At 39.4% G+C, this 16606-nt stretch overlaps 3 protein-coding genes across 4 annotated transcripts in view; all 3 read left to right on the top strand.

Annotated features, from left to right (window-relative positions):
* Positions 1-787: 787 nt before the first annotated feature.
* mylz3 (myosin, light polypeptide 3, skeletal muscle) lies at positions 788-3488 on the top strand. Its single transcript, XM_041979062.1, has 6 exons — positions 788-880; positions 1300-1327; positions 2309-2452; positions 2539-2709; positions 2808-2885; positions 2960-3488. Exons 1-6 carry the CDS (start codon positions 878-880, stop codon positions 2986-2988), a joined length of 453 nt encoding a protein of 150 aa, XP_041834996.1. The 5' UTR covers positions 788-877; the 3' UTR covers positions 2989-3488.
* A 1775-nt stretch (positions 3489-5263) lies between these two features.
* acadl (acyl-CoA dehydrogenase long chain) lies at positions 5264-9203 on the top strand. 2 transcript variants are annotated; one of them, XM_041979211.1, is made up of 12 exons: positions 5264-5400; positions 6663-6842; positions 6919-7056; positions 7149-7313; positions 7393-7459; positions 7534-7698; positions 7776-7877; positions 7967-8080; positions 8347-8474; positions 8558-8644; positions 8713-8806; positions 8840-9203. In XM_041979211.1, exons 1-11 carry the CDS (start codon positions 5312-5314, stop codon positions 8804-8806), a joined length of 1329 nt encoding a protein of 442 aa, XP_041835145.1. In that variant the 5' UTR covers positions 5264-5311; the 3' UTR covers positions 8840-9203. The 2 variants fall into 2 exon arrangements, with proteins under 2 accessions (XP_041835145.1, XP_041835144.1); XM_041979210.1 differs by having other exon boundaries at positions 8713-9203.
* Positions 9204-10749: 1546 nt separating this feature from the next.
* The window catches only part of LOC121635451 (microtubule-associated protein 2-like), a 69199-nt gene continuing 63342 nt past the window's right edge, over positions 10750-16606 (top strand). The window contains exon 1 of the mRNA XM_041978591.1: positions 10750-10847. The gene's annotated coding sequence lies outside the window, so the exon portion shown is untranslated. The remainder of the gene's footprint in view (positions 10848-16606) is intronic.

Raw genomic sequence — 16606 nt, 5'->3', positions numbered from 1 at the left:
TTCAGGAGACATGAAACACCAGTCATTAAAATATTAATATTTTATCTTATTATATTAATGTAGTGCTGCCCAGCATTAAATATTAAAAAGTAGGTTTTAAACTGGGTAAAGATATGATATCAAAGCTTACTATTAAAATGAAATCATAGAGTATTTAGTGCTTTAATCATCCCAGGTCAAATGCTCCACACAGGATTTCCCTTTGATTTATCACTTGTCTGCATCTGTTCAAGTATAAGCAAACAAAGCTCCACATAGAAAATTCCTCTTGTTGCTCATTTTTTTGCTTTGTGGCTTTTATTGAAACCTGCTGCTGTCAAGTTCAACCTGATTTTCTCCAGACCTGCCTGAGCGGAGGCAACTTTTCAGGCGCTTTTTGCCCTGCTGTCATTTAACCATAAGAGGAGGAGCGGCCTCTCTGTTTAAAAATACCACCTTGTAAGTGAACTCTCTGGGTCTGGAGGCCGTCTGAAGCCGGCTGCTGAACAGCTGATTTTTTCCACCTTTTCACCCATTAACCGTCTCCTGAAAGCAATGGCTGCAAATAACAAGACAGTTAAAGGCTTTTGCCTGATAAAGAAATAATAAACTATTTGGATATTGTGTCACAGTCTTGACACAGTTCTTGACCTTCCAAAAATAGCCCTGTCCCCTTCTAAAGGCCTTCTCCCGGCGCTCGGAGGTACACAGCTCCTCTTTCCCTAAGAAAGTTAAAGATGTTCCAACGTGTCATCTGATCCACACCATTTGCATACGTGACATCACATGCCTGGGATAAATAAGAGGGGGCTTTGACCATGGCTCAGGACCACTCTGTCTTGGGACTTCAGCTTCTCATCTCCTTTCTTTCCGCTCCTCCAACTCCAACTCTCCAAACATGGTGTGTACAGAACTGCGTCTCTTTTTTTGGACCTTTTGGGTGGGGCGGTACTGATGGAGTTAATTTAATTATTTTTTACATTTTGTTCCCCCTTTTTTTGGTTTGGATACCAGCTCTCATACATTTCCCCTAAAATTGGGATGTTTACTGAAGATTGAAAACCTGAGATTTTGCTCTCAGAATCACTGCCTTGAATCCATCCACAAGTCTGTGAGAGCTAGTATAAAAACACAAGAAAAACCTCTTTATAAGATCAGCATTTACATGTGTTTATAATCATTTTGTACCACTTCCATAAGTGCTCTTTTGACTTTGCTATTTAGACTTTCATACACATGATGCAAATCTTTGTTTTCTTTAATTATTTACATCTATATGTGTTTCTTTGTTTTTATTTTTTGTTTTTATGGTGGTGACAGACTGAGTTCTCAGCGGACCAGATTGAGGGTAAGTGAAGAAGATATCTTCAAACTTTAGGTTATATTTACTTAATAAATTTTAAGCAGGTAAAGAACAAGTCCCTTAAACGTTGTAGAAATTTTAGCGTGACAGCAGTTTTTTTTTTTTTTGTTTGTTTTTTTTTTCCAAATTAGCTGCTAAAAACTTAGAAATGGGGTGGAAGATCACAATAAGGAATGCCAGTGCCCTGGCTTGTCCAGCTGTCGTGGAGGAAGTCTATTCTCAGACGACCTAGCCTTGTTGTACAATCCACAGAGGCGTTAATCCCTAGGGTCAAAGTTTAAGATGCGGGCCTGCTGGCATCACTTTACAAAAAGAATCCAAACCATCCTCAGCGTGTGTTGAAGTTTTATTGGGGTTTTTCTACTTTATATGTTGATGTAGAGGTTTAAATTTTTAAGAACGGAAAGGTATGTTCATCACATGAAGGTGTTAATTACACTGCAATCAGCATTCTTATGTCTTATGTTTAACTCGCCATGTCTGTATTTGGCCTGGGTTTCTCTGTCAGGGTGTATCAGTTTGCTCCTGATGATGCCTAAACTGCATGCAGGAGCAGGAATGAAGACTAGCAGGGGGAGGGGGTACAGCTGCTGCTTCTGTTCAGGAGACATGCAAGAGCATTAATCTGTCAAAAAGGTCACTTTGAGCTCTGGATGGGATTCATAGGAATAGCAAAGCGTTGTTAGGGGGCCCCAGCTTTTCTCCTCGCTGCTTGTACGCAGCTGTTGCGCCCAATTAGCTACAAACAATGGTGGATGTATGTGGCTTTGACCGTCTGATCCTCTGGTACAGTTTGGCACCGACCAGCCGCCACAGATGATTAAGAATTTTGTAAAGGAAAAAATAGAAAATGCCAAAGTGGCGCTCAAAAAGAGGGTGTTCATGCTGGAAATATCAATAAGAGCTACTTTGAGCAGATTGTGTCAGAACTCTGTAACTCAAAGTTTTCTCTTTCTTTCCAACCAGACTTCAAGGAGGCTTTTGGTCTCTTTGACAGAATTGGTGACAGCCAGGTGGCCTACAATCAGGTGGCTGACATCATGCGCGCTCTGGGCCAGAACCCTACCAACAAGGATGTTAACAAGATTCTGGGCAACCCAACCGCCGATGGTAGAAGAAGAAGAAAAAAAAAACACTAAAAAAGTTATTTTTTGTGTTTTTTTCCCACTAAAATGAAAGTGTGTGTAAATCAACAGACATGGCCAACAAGAGGCTCAACTTTGATGCTTTCCTGCCCATGCTGAAGGAGGTCGACGCCCTTCCCAAGGGAACCGTTGATGACTACGTTGAGGGTCTGCGCGTCTTCGACAAGGAGGGCAACGGCACAGTCATGGGCGCTGAGCTGCGCATCGTGCTGTCCACTCTGGGTGAGCGATCCCCAAATATGGAAGGGTACAAATATAGTTTGCTTAGCCTGCAACATGTGTGAAATGCACCCCTGACATTGATCCTTATGGCTCCACAGGAGAGAAGATGAGCGAGCCCGAGATTGAGGCCCTCATGGCCGGCCAGGAGGACGAGAACGGCAGTGTGCACTATGAGGGTGAGCATTTTCCTCACACTTAATTATTTCTATTTACATATAAACAGAAAGCTAATGTGATTGCATTCTTGCAGCTTTCGTCAAGCACATCATGTCTGTGTAAGAGGCCAACAGCAGGAGTGCTGAAGAAACTGTAGCTCGCCTACAGACAGCCCGATGGTGTTCAGGACATCTACACTGTTTTAAAGACCAACCAAGGAAAGACAAGGACTATGTACAAGGGATGTTGAAGCAAACCCATCTTGTTGTTTATTTTGTTTTCCTTTCCACTTCGTCTCAAACCTTCATCTCTCAGGACATCGCCTCTCCATTGTAGGCCACCCATCACTCGGCCTCTACTTCCCCACCTCCACCGGGGCGCGTCTTTTCCACTCGCCGCATGGGGTGAGGAACGGGGGAGAAGGGGTGACCGCTCATCAAGTGAGGGTAGATCCCTCCCTTCCCACCGCCACCTCATTCAGTCACACCATCACTGGCCCAGCAATGCCAAAGGTGCTGGAGAACAGGCGTGGATTGACCGCCAGAAGTCTCCCGCTTCCCTGGAAAGTTTTATTTATTTTCATTCTGTTCACTTGAGAATAAATTTTTCCAACGTACATCCCATCTGCGCTGATCCTTGATCTTTCATTGTCCACATGCACCTGCAGACAACAAAAACTATGACTCTAATACACTCTAGAAACACAATTGGTTTTCAATTGTGTCGTTTTTTTAAGCATTTTTTTGGGTTGTTCCACAACTAAAATGAAATTATGGGACTAAAATAGAAGGAATATTAAATATTTTAGATGGAAATTAGTATAAAACCTCATAAGACAAACACAAACATTAAAAGTTACCATGGTTATCTTCCAATGGCATATATGTTCATACGTACGTTTTGGAAGTCATTATTATAATGTGCATAAGATTATTAAAAGGAAAAGAAAAATGATAGTAATTATGGGATAAAAGGAGTCCAAGTAGATTTCTTTTTTCTTCATATGCATTCTTATTTTATCTGTTTTACTTCAGGCATAACTGTGTTAGAAGAAAAAAAAATAGACATCTATTATCAACATGGTTTGCTCATATGAAGGTCCAGTTCATGCAGACCACTTGAAATCTGCTGATCTACAGAAACTGAACCAGATTAGTGTTTTCTTCAAAACCAGGTCACCTCACATCACTTGAAAGCCTCAGAACTTTACCAATAGTAACCATAGCTGGGCTGCAGCTAGCTCATTGTTAGCAAGCCACTGCCAGAGCATACCTGAGTATGCTGACTTCAACCTCATTTATGTGCAGCTTAACACAACACTGTAAAAATATCCATTTCAGAGTTAGCGTTCTGCTGTGAACGTGCTAAATAAAGGTAGGTTTGATACTAAAACTGGGAATGCTGCAAATCTTAAAAGCAACAGTTCGGGCCTTGATGTACCAATAGAGATCACCACACTTCTGAAATCTCAGAATGATATTATTATTATTATTATTATTGTTGTTGTTGTTGTTGTAATAATAATAATACTAATAATACTACTAATAATAATAATTACATACACAGCAAAACAAGTACTGTGATATATATATATATATATATATATATATATATATATATATATATATATATATATATATATATATATATATACACTCAACTGTACAGTAAATGCAGGAACTCTGATCTTATGAAAGTCTGCCTCCCTGAGGTGCTGCAAGGGAGTAGACTTACATGGGGAATAAATAGACATTTTTTTGTTTTCTTTTTCATTTTTAATCAATAGATCTATGGATCAAAGCTCAATTTTAACCGGAATACAGTGCTAATTAATTTCTGCACCATCATGTTAGATATATTCCCACCATAATACATAGCTCCCTTTCTGCTGCTGATTGGTCTTGATATGATTAATTTAATTTATTTATTTTATTTAAATTTTTAAATTAAATTTATTTTATTTCATTTCATTTTATTTTATTTTATTTTATTTTATTTTATTTTATTTTATTTTATTTTATTTTATTTTATTTTATTAGTTAGCATGCGAGTCTTTGCATATACTTTTTACCAGTAGGGGGCAGCGCTTAGCACTACAATCCTTAGTGGGGTTTAGTAAAAGAAGAAATGTCCGTACTTTCAAATCAGAAAAGAAAGATGTCTCACTCTGTTGCTTTTCCCGTTGAAAGACTTGAAACTTCTAAAAGATTTATGTAAAGAAATATCAATTAAATAATTTATAGTGGCCAATTTGATTTATCTAAATTAATTCTTATTCAAATAATATATGATTTCATATAAAAAAGGAAAAAAACACATATTTTGTTTGCTACACAGCCTTTCAAATAAAGACACCAAGTGAAAGGTCTTCACATGAGTTTATGATTATAAAAGCTTTGTTTTTGTTGCTTGATTTCTGGCACAGTTGTTTCTCTTTTATGCAAAGATGTTTGTCAAAAAAATCACTAAACCTTGTGTTTTGGGACTGAGAAATGTGTTGGTACGCGGACAGGTTCTCTCTGCGGCTACTGCAAGGTTACATTCCTTTACTTAAATTTTTATTTTCTCTTAGATATATATATATATACGTTTAATCAAAGCTAATATAAATCTTTAAGGTTACCTGCGGGTCCGTAAAACCGTATTTTTTCCTTTTTTATGTGATCGTTATATCTACTATCTAAATTGTGTCATTTATGCCATTAAAATCCAAGTTAGTCGGTAAGTGGGTCACAATAACCTTTGACATACTTTTGTTATAAAAAAAGTCACATGCGTGCTTAACTACAAGTTATAGGGGCCTTTTAATGGCGAATTAAAATTATTATTATTATTTCCTTTTGAAATTGTGCCCCATTTGTAAGGAAAATGTATTGTTAAGTTAAGTATGTGGGTTGCATCAATGAAAAATTACCCTAATCTTCTTTACCAAACGGCTTATTCTTCTTCTGACTCTTGTTTGATGCATTTTATTAGATTTGATCATTGAAATCTAAATAAACAAGACATATAGGTAATTTAACAAATTATTCCTTTAACAATCATGGGCCTCATACTAAAATTTTATCTTGATATCTCTTTGCACTGATGACAAGCCCTGTTTTTTCTCAGTGAGGAAGGCACATCCCACATACTCAAATCCATTTTCCTTATAAATGTGGCACCATTTAGAGAGGAAATAAAAAGATTTATTGCTGTGAAGCATTGTTACAACAAAAATATGATCAACAAAACTCAGATTTCCTTACTTTTTCTGCTAACTTTATATATACAGTGTTTGTTGATACTGTTGATTAAGCTAATTTTATTTACCATATCCTAAAAGAATACACTTGTAGCATCATTTTGTCACCCAACATGTTTTGTTACCCAAATACTGTAGGAACTTCAGTTTTGTTGCTTTGCATGAATGTTTTGTGACATTTTATTAATGTAAATATGACCAAAATGCTCTTACTTGTCTTTAAACTACTCAATAGCATTTAATTTAATTTAAATGCCACTTGCAATATTTAGATCCTCCCTGTTTGGGTATTGTAAAGAAAAATCTTTGATGGAGAAAAACCAACAACTGAAAATCCAAATTAGATCACATAATATGATGAATCCCAGAATTGGGTGTAACACTTAATTTCAATCATGATGATTTCCTTTTTATTTTTAATTGTTCAGACAAATGTTACATTTCTATGATTTTTTTTTTTTTAACATTATTTTTAAACAAAAAGTGTATTTGGGTCATGAACTGCCACCAGCCATTAAGAGTTTAAGGTATTTTACCCTTAATCTTATACCAGACAACAACATAGTCAGGCCCAGGAGCATGGGCAGTCCAACACCTCAATCCGTCCGGAGACCTCCAGCGCCAAGACCCTGATGGACATCGGGACCCGCCGGATCTTTAACGAGGATCATGACATCTTTAGGCAAAGCGTGAGGCGCTTCTTTCAAGAGGAGGTGGTTCCACACCACAATGAGTAAGTGAAGAGAAAAAGGGGTTGAGTCTGTTTGAGGTGGTTGTTGATAAAATGTCATTGTGTGTCCTTGTCCAAGATGGGAGAAGGCAGGTCAGGTGAGCAGAGAGGTGTGGGAGAAGGCTGGTGAGCAAGGCCTGCTGGGAGTAATGATACCAGAGGAGCATGGGGGCATCGGAGGAGATGTTTATTCTGCAGCTATCACCTGGGAGGAGCAGTGAGTTATCTCTAAAGATCATAATCACTCATATCTGCAATTACACACTAAGTGTTGCAAATGATTTTTTTATATATTTGTTTTTCTTCCAGAATGTATTGCAACTGCACTGGCCCAGGTTTTGCCTTGCACTCTGACATCGTCATGCCTTATATTGTCAAATATGGCTCTAAAGAACAAATTGAGCGCTTTGCTCCCAACATGACTGCTGGGAAATGCATTGCTGCGATCGCCATGACAGAGCCAGGAGCAGGAAGGTCTCAGTCTAAGATTCCTGCTTATGAAACATCTAATGTGTTGCAGCTTTGATAACCTTTTCCCTTTTGTCTTCCTCAGTGATCTTCAGGGTGTGAGGACGTACGCCAAGAGGGATGGCAGCGACTGGATCCTGAATGGCAACAAGGTATGGTGCCCTAAAATTACAAATACTTCCCCACGTCTCAACGCCGGCTCAAAGCTCTCCTTTCGCTTTCTCAGGTGTTTATCACAAACGGCTGGATGGCCGACTTGGTGGTGGTTGTAACCGTGACCAATCGTGAGGCCAAGACAGCAGCACACGGCATCAGTCTGTTCCTGGTGGAAAACGGCATGAAGGGCTTCCAGAAAGGACGCAAGCTGGATAAGATTGGTCTCAAGGCTCAGGTACTGGAGTCAGGTGATGCGTCTGTCAATCATCCACCAGGCCGAGCTTTTCTTTAATGTTTATTTTCTCTTCAAAGGACACAGCTGAACTGTTTTTTGAAGATGTGCGACTCCCAGCTACGGCTCTCTTGGGCGAACTCAACAAAGGTTTCTACTACCTGATGAATGAACTACCACAGGTGACCCAAAATATATGTATACAAATCATCAACAATCTCAGTTGTTAGTTCATTTAATCATGCACCCTTTTTTCTGTTTTTGCCACAAGGAGCGTCTAGTGATTGCTGACATGGCCATAGCAAGCTGCGAGTTTATGTTTGAGGAAACTAGGAACTATGTGTTGCAGCGGAAGGCTTTTGGAAAGACCATCGCTCACCTGCAGGTCTGTATGACAAAGTAGTTTTTGCAAAAGACAAGGATCTTTTGCACATTTCCACCATGAAAAGGGTAAAAATGAGGCAAGATAATGATCATTTGTCTAACAAATGCTGTGCAACTTGTTTAATAATTTTTAAATCTGTGATAAGTAAAAATATACATGTCTGCAAGTGTGATTTATCCAATCGCTCTCCTGCAGCTGAAGCAGTAATTTTCCACAGGGGAAAATGTGGGGCTTGTACAGCATCATGCGTGCATTTTACTCCACAGACTGTGCAGCACAAGCTGGCAGAGCTGAAGACCGAGATCTGTGTTGGCCGAGCCTTCGTCGATAACTGCATTCAGCTCCTCGCTGAGAAACGCTTGGATCCCTCCACAGCTTCTATGGCTAAGTATTGGTAAGAATACTCGGGAAGCAGGGTGGAAGTACTAGCTTCTAATCTAAACAAGCTTCATGCTAGCTTCTTCATCTCATCTCCAGGGCATCAGACCTTCAGAACAAGGTGGCCACTCAGTGCCTGCAGCTCCACGGAGGCTGGGGCTACATGTGGGAATACCCAATCGCTAAGTAAGTGCTAGTAAGCAGCGTTTGCTTCTTTTCCAGTCACACGGAGCTAAATTTGTCTTTGTTTTCAGAGCATTTGCTGACTCGCGCGTTCAGCCCATCTACGGAGGGACCAATGAGATTATGAAAGAGCTCATCGCCCGCGGTATCGTCAGCCAGAAGTGAGACATTCGGAGGTTTGGAAGAGCAGCAGGGGGAAAGGGCTGCTTCGTAAGGATGCCTGGAGAAGTTTTTTTTTTTTTTTTTTTATGCCAATAAATGTGACCTGGAGAGGCCTTAAAATGTCAAAATGTAGTTAAATAATGCATGGATTTATTCAAGCTTATCATGGCATTAAGGCAAGACTGTACCTTTAAATAAAAAAAAGAAAAAAAGTCTAATTTCATTCAGTTTAATTAGCAGTTATACTGTTGCTGCTGCACTTCCTCTATTATGACTGTTTATGTAAATGTACAGAGAAGAACAGATTTTAAATATAATGCACTAAAAGTTATTTTGTATAAATGTGTTATTAGCTGGTTGTGTTTCAAATCTGTACACTGACCTTGTGCACCTAATTAAATAAAAATAAAAAAAACCTGCCTGTGTCAAGCAAAATCAGTAAAAGAGTAAATTAAAATTTCTGCATCTTTGATGAAATATTAAAAATGATCTCTTCATTCTGATATTTCACTTACTGTTTTTACAGCAGCTGATTTTAATTATTCAAATTTCAAATTGCTGAAGTTTCCCGGAACCAGACCAGAACTTCATGAGTTTAGAATAGAAATAGAATAGAAATACTTTATTAATCCCTTTGGAGAGTCCTCAGGGAAATTTGGGTTTATTCAGCTATGATAACTTTATTTTGGCACTTTTGTGTGATTGAAGACGAAAGTGTATCGTGGAAATGGAGTTCGTGGTGTAGTTTTTTAAAATTTATTCACCACCTGTAAATAAATCATCAGAAAGAAGAGTGTTCAAAAATCCACTTGGTAAAAGAAGGCAAAAACACCAGAGATTGAGTAAATTTGACAATTCTTTGTTGAGCCAGTAATAAGAAAGCAATACATATCTCTTAAGAGGAGGTCCGTCTTTAGCATTAGCTGCTGGGCTCTAGTACAGATGTTTAGAGTCCCTCAGGTTCAGCTAGAAAGACCCGCCTACCTAAGTTATCCTCCTCATTTTATACTGATACAATGCATGTTGTGCAGCACTGTAATAATGTAGCTCTATTAATTAAAAGCAGGGCCTAATGAATGTCACTAGAATATAAGGATAAAATGTAAATGAGTAAATGAATAAGAATGTTTATAAAAATATTTGCAACAGTGGTTTCAAAGCTATGGAATCATCCTGTGTTGTTTAATTTCTAACAGTAGGTGGCAGCAAGTCTTTAGGAAAAGCCAGCAGCAGAATGAAGCTGATCAGTCTCCCGTTTGATTCCTTTACTGCAGGCAAAGTAGAATCTGAGTGGAAGCCTTAAAGCATTTTTGGTGAAGTTTGCAGAAGTGTTATGATGGCATTTGCAATATATTTATATCGTTTTTTTATATATAAATATTTAGGCATCAACATCTGAGTTTTCTTTGAAAAAAGTAGACATTTCCATTGTTTTGCTCCTTAATTACCCGCTGAATCTAGAACAGCCTTTTGATTCTGCTGCCACATCAGTGCCAGTCGAGGGAGCAGACAGCATCCCCGCCACGCCTCACCTGCAGGGGATTGAAGTGTTTCTACTCTTCACTGCTCCCCCTCCCATCTTTCCCCCTCCTCCTTCCACCTTTGGCACCCTTCCCACATTATCATCCCTCTTCCTTCTCCTCCTCTCTCTCCCCTCCATCTTTCCTCAGCAACAGCCACACCCCGGTGCTTCAGCTTTGCAGGGACAGAGTGATTCCTTCTTTCTGAAAATCGGCCTCTCAAAAAGGTTTAGAAGCAGAAGCCCTTAACAGTGACTTGACATTTCACTCTGCAACTGCTGAGCGCACTGTCTGGCATCCTGTCAGTATTTATCAGTTTATGTGATTTGGTGCATGCATCTGTTGCATAGATGCTGCACAAATTCCAGTCTATATAAATCCCCCTTTGCGCTTGTATGCATGCATTTACGGTAAAGCTTGAGCCGCAAGGGGAGGGATCTCGGGGCCCCATACAGCTCTCATTGTCGCTACAGCTTCTCTCACATACAAGGGTATTAGTGCCGCTCAGCAGCTTAAAGCTCCAGGTAAGAACGGAAACACTTTTGTCAATCATTTACTGGGAAAAGAGGCGTTTTTGTCGTCCAGATAATCACGAAAGAGGAATTTAAACAATTTTAATGCAGCTCTGACAGCTGAAAAAGTTTCTGCAGATGTCAAAGTCTTTGTAGTCTTGCAGGCTTTGGTATCCACTAATCCTCTGCTGCGGTGTGTGTGACCGGATTGTGGTGTCATGTGTAGTTATGTGTATGATTTTTCAAATATGATTCATGGGTTTGAGGAGTTTTAAAGATATTACGTTGCGTTTAGGTATAGATTTTGGATGCTTTTTAAAGCAAATAAATTAGAGCTCAATCGGGGGAGAAAAGTGTGATTTATTTGCGCTGTCTTGGTGCGCCGATCATCACTGGTGCAGGCTGCGCCTTTTGTTCTGGTCCACGCCTGCATGGTGCTGAAACCGGCGTTGCACACCCGCTACATCCACTGCAGCAAAAATATTAAGCCACATGTAAGAGGAAAGACAATGAATTGAGTTATATGTGTATGTAAAATGATTTTAAATTTTCTCAGTGTTATATAGAAACGTCCTGCCGGTGCAATGTGCCATGCATGGTGAATGTGGGAGCAACCCAGCCGAGGAGTAACACCTTGCATTCACAAGCATTTTTAGTCGCATAATTTATAATTTATCTGCGTGGGATCTTTACTGCAGGATAGCAATACATTCTCACAAATGCCATGCAGTAATAAGAATAGAAAGCTGTCTAGACTGTATGCCCAGCCCTCTTTTTTCAGCTCTGCTTCAGCTTCCACATGCAGACAAGAAGCCACTGGATGTGAAAACAGCTCTTCATGAAAAGTGAATCTATTCTCACATAAACTCCACTCACATCTGTGTGTTTGGCTATGGAAAAGATAGGTAATGAAAACAATGTCTTCACATGCATGATGGAATTTGGTATGTTTGCAGCTCACGGCTCTTCAGGAACTAAAATAAAGAACCAAAAAGGAAGTATATGTGGGTTTTTATTGTTTGTGGCAGGGACAGAGAAATCCAGAAATGATTTTCCAAGAAAATCTGTAGCAGATTAAATTAGATTTATAGATCATTTCCCATGTGATGGTGAGCTTTATTGATTTCATTCTAGCAATTTGCACTACATGGAAGGAGCCTGCATACAGAATGACTACTCAAAGCTTATAGAAGTTGATGTTTGACAGGCAAGGCAGGAACTGGAAATGACCCCCTTCTCCTGAGATTATGTATTTTTTCATTTGGGCCAAAATAAGGTTGATAAATTGCATTAAGAGAGCAGGGAAAGTTGTATATCAAGTTTTGTCTACAAGCCCCTTTGAGGCCCGATTGGGCCGAGTCTAATCACTGGTGGAGTAATTGAAATGACCTTAATCGATAAAACAACAAGATGTGTTCACATGCAGTTCTCTTCTATTTCTTGCATGTTCATGTGAATATGACATGTCTTACTTTTTCCAACGACCGGGAAACCTAATCCGGCCTCCTTGCACCGTGTTAAGTCTATTTTCCAATGTCATTCCTGGTTAGGTGTGCTGTCAGGTTCCCAAAACCACAGAACCACTGTGCACTCCACTGAAATTCAGACTTGTAGTTCTGGCTGCTGCTTCCATAAGGGAAGGGGTTGCTTTGGCACAGTGTTCAAGAGTAAAGATCAGCTGAATGTGAGCTTGTTTTGGAGTAGGGCATTTGGTTGACTTAGCGTGCATTCTGGTGTATGCATTGGGTAAACACAGTATGCCATCGTCTCGTAGTCACAGGTGTGTTGGGACACAGGAGGCTTCTTCGTCCCCTGCTGCTCCACCTGTCTGAGGCCTTTATGTGCTGCAGGTGCCTAATGGGAGCTGGCAGGACTGTGCTTTAATAAGTGCTTAAGTCTTTACTGTGAGGGGGACCTAATCTAATTCACATACGTCAGAGAAAACGAATGGCCACTGACCTGCATAAGGAGCAGACTTCCCTTCTTATACAAACACCCTGCTTCTTGGTTTGATCAAGCCATGACAACTGCGCTTGCCTGATACTCTTTGTAAAAAACTATGAGGAAGGAAAGTGTAAATGTTGTTGAAGAGACCCTCCAATCCAACATGTTGTAATACCAGAAGACAAATTGATTTTTGTAGTGCAAACTATATAAAAAAAAATTTTCATGTGTCATCACAATTAACCTCCGTGTATGGTTTGCATTCCAGATACAAGTAAAACCAGTTTGTAAAATTAAGATTTACATGAGCATGAGATGTCAAGCAAATAACATTTATCTGGTGCTAAAGGCCACCCTGTGACCTCCTTGGTACAGGAGGTCTCTCTAATCATTCATCCACACAGTTTGCCCTTGTACCAGCATCCCATCCATGGCTGGCTAGCGGCAAATTTCCTAAACAAGCCCTGACAGTCAGTGTCACATTTCATTCCTCACGGATGATGCTCCTAGACAAGGAGGATACTCATGCAGGGCATTCTTACGCTCAGTTATTGGCATCCATAATATTCCCTGAAGCTCTCCATTCCTGTTTAGTGTTTTAACCGTGTTACATAATCCAAGAGGTCAGTTGCTTGTACATGAGAGGCGGCAAATCAGAGAAACATTTCTCTGAATTTCTAAGGGTCAAAGGTTGACTTTGAGTCCAGGAAATTCACTCCATGCTGATCCACGTGGCTTAAACTTCCGTCTCTCCTCTAGAAAGTATTCTTTTTTTAGAGCGGTGTGTTTGGAAGCATTCCATGCAAAATCTCTGCTGTATGTTGACACTGAGCAATTACATGAAGTTTTATGTGTCTCTGTCTTAGTGAGGTAATGACATCTAGTTCAGCTTTAACTTGCTGTTTGTGGGTTCACACCCCTAATTTGACACACAAGAGTGCAACCAACTGGGCTTTTGACATATTCTGGATAATGTTATGGCAGCGTCTCTGGCTATATGTAGCTAACAGGCTCTGGTGGGTTTTAATGTTAGCAGATCACTAAAATTTGGCTGGATTTTACAGGTTTTGAAATTACAAGGGTAAAGGAAATTTATGTTGACTAAGAGTTAGGATTCTGTCTATATAAAGCATAATTACAGAAAAACATGAAAACAACACAGGGTTTTAAGTTTTTCTAACATTTTCCTACATTTGCATGTTAATTTTTGTTTACTTGACAATACGTGAAAAATTAAATTTCCTCCCCTAATGAGCCGTTCACTTGTCCATCAAAGCCTGGGAGATTTTAGAACTGAGCGGTAGTGCTTCAAGCAGCATATGAGGCTGGTCTGATTTTACGGACTCTGAACCGGGCCAGCAGTGGGAAGAAACCACAAATGGCTGTTACTGTATTCCTGAATGGGCCATGGACCTGCTGTTAGCCTAGTGTTGCAGCTAAACTACATAGTGCTGGGCTTTTATTATTTCCAGATGTGCAAGCTAAACAGCTAGATTGTTTTGCTCCTCATCCTTTTACAAACACTGCTCTGGCAGTGGCTTTACTCTAATACACAGAGTGAAGTGTGCTGGAAGACTGAATGAGGCTCATTGTTGGAGTCCATGTATTGTTGGAATATACAGACTATTGGGTCTCTCCATGCTTTGATAACTTTCTCAGTGGCATGTCAATGTGTAGGTTTCAGTTAATCCATTAAGGGGTAAAAAGTTGGATGATCATGGGAATAAATTCCCAAAGATTTAAGGAAAATAGCTTTTCAGAACAGAGCTTTAAGCTTGACCATGTCCTAGCTGTGTTGGTGTGCCTGTTTGAGTGCTGGTCAGGGTCATATTTTGGATGAATGGAAACCCCCAATTCATGTGAACATCACACACAGCAGCTCTGTGAAGGCTGTGTGAAATGAAGAAACAGATGGAGGGCATGAATGTGTCGATAGTACATCACGTTCTCTGTGGGTCTGTTTTTGACCAGACTGTATGAATACAGCAGCTGACAGTGTGGAATGGACATTCTGGCTAGCTTCCAGTAAGGAAATTTACCCCATTGCCAAATGTATTTGAAGAAAAAAGCCAACATCATTACTCAATTAAAAAAAACAAATAAGGTGAAGAAATCTGCACATTTAACCAACAATAATTAGGAAATTAGTTGATTTGAAAAATGAATCATTTCATATATATTCACAAAAAAAAAAAAATCCAAATAAATTCAAGCTTCTTAAATTTGACAGATTATTTGGTTTCTTAGTCTCTTGCAGTGGGCTCACTTAAAAATGCAAGTTGGCACAGTTATTAAAAAAAAGACAGCCTGCCTGTGCAGCAAAATAATTCATTTATAAAGTTTTATTATGTTTGAATATTAATCCATTTAAATACATGCAGGTTTGAAGGGCGTAATGTTGCTTCAAAATTCCCACCGTTTGACAGATCAAGCAGTTAACTGGTTAAATAAAACCATGAAAAAAATTAATTATAAAAATAATTACTATAATAATAATAATAATACATTTTATTTATAAAGGCGCCTTTCTCACACTCAAGGTCACCGTACAATAAAAGCACAACAATGAATAAATCCAATAAAATACAAGAAAAACATAAAACAGTGATTACTCTCATACTACGCTGCTGCAAGCCTTTCATTCACAAGTATTCTCCATCTCAGTTTGTGTTGTTTTGAAGCATTGACCGTGTCCGCTGCTTTACTGGGGCCATCAAGGGCCCCCCTCACCACGGCAACCCTTGCCATGGAAACCAGCCCCTCAAAGGAATGACCCTTTTGAGTACCAGTGTGTGGACCCTCTGTGTGGCTGTCTGTAGTAAGAGGATACAGGCAGGAGCCTAGGAAATAGCATTCTTTTCTTTCCATTTTGTAATGAGAATACACCAAATGGAAGAAAACCTGTGACCATCTCAGCACGCCGTAGTCTTCTGATTGATGCCTCTTTTGCCATTATTGTGTGTGCTGAATGGTTTCAATAATAAAATCAGAAAAATCTGTACTTGTTTATTGTTTTTAGAGAATTAATTCCCTACTGTAAGTAATACCAGACACTGTTCAGTATTACAGTCATATTCAGTCATCCTCATAGTGCTGTCTTTTAAAGGTTGGTTTGAAGACTTGACTGCCTCAGGTCATCTCATTAAATCAGCTAGCATAAATCTTGGTGAAAAAGAGCCATTAGCTGTATTTTTGTGAATTAACAGATGTTTGTGGATGGCCTCTGGGGAAGGAGAGTGTTGTTCTCAACCACAATGAGCTTTGTGACAAGGAGAGATTTGTGTTTCTGACTGCCTTTGACCCAATAGTGTTAATCCATTGAATGCTCACAGTGGCTGCTTATAATCTGAAGAGACTGAACTCACAGGCCTATAGATTTTCATATGGCTCAAAAGTTTGTCTTTTTTCATGCAAAAGTCTGGGAAACAACTTTTAAAAACTTTTACTCGATATACAATATTCTTACCTTTGCTCATTTTCTTGCTTCAGTTTAGCTAACCAGCAGCCCAGTTGGATGATTTTGATGATGAGATTTTTAAAGAAAGAGGGACTTCCACTGCTCAAAAATAGATCATCGCTGATACCAGCATTTTGTCTGACATTGTAGTGCAAGTCCAAACCTCAGACATAAAGTTCAAAGCAGATCTACATGGTATGTAGACTGATGTTATCTATCATGTCTACAGTCGCATTAAGCCTGATTACCATCTTGGGCCTTCTGGTACATTTTGTTGGGCATTCAGGCTCTGTTTACACTACAATGTTTCCACGCAAAGAGCAAAACTTTCTCCTTTTTGTTTTAGAAAAGAAACACACCGTGGAGGGGA

Source organism: Melanotaenia boesemani, chromosome 24, assembly GCF_017639745.1.
Source record: "Melanotaenia boesemani isolate fMelBoe1 chromosome 24, fMelBoe1.pri, whole genome shotgun sequence".
NCBI classification, from domain to species: domain Eukaryota; kingdom Metazoa; phylum Chordata; class Actinopteri; order Atheriniformes; family Melanotaeniidae; genus Melanotaenia; species Melanotaenia boesemani.
The sequence above is the reverse complement of the archived record's forward strand: the minus strand, read 5'-3'. Positions and strand labels throughout refer to the sequence as shown.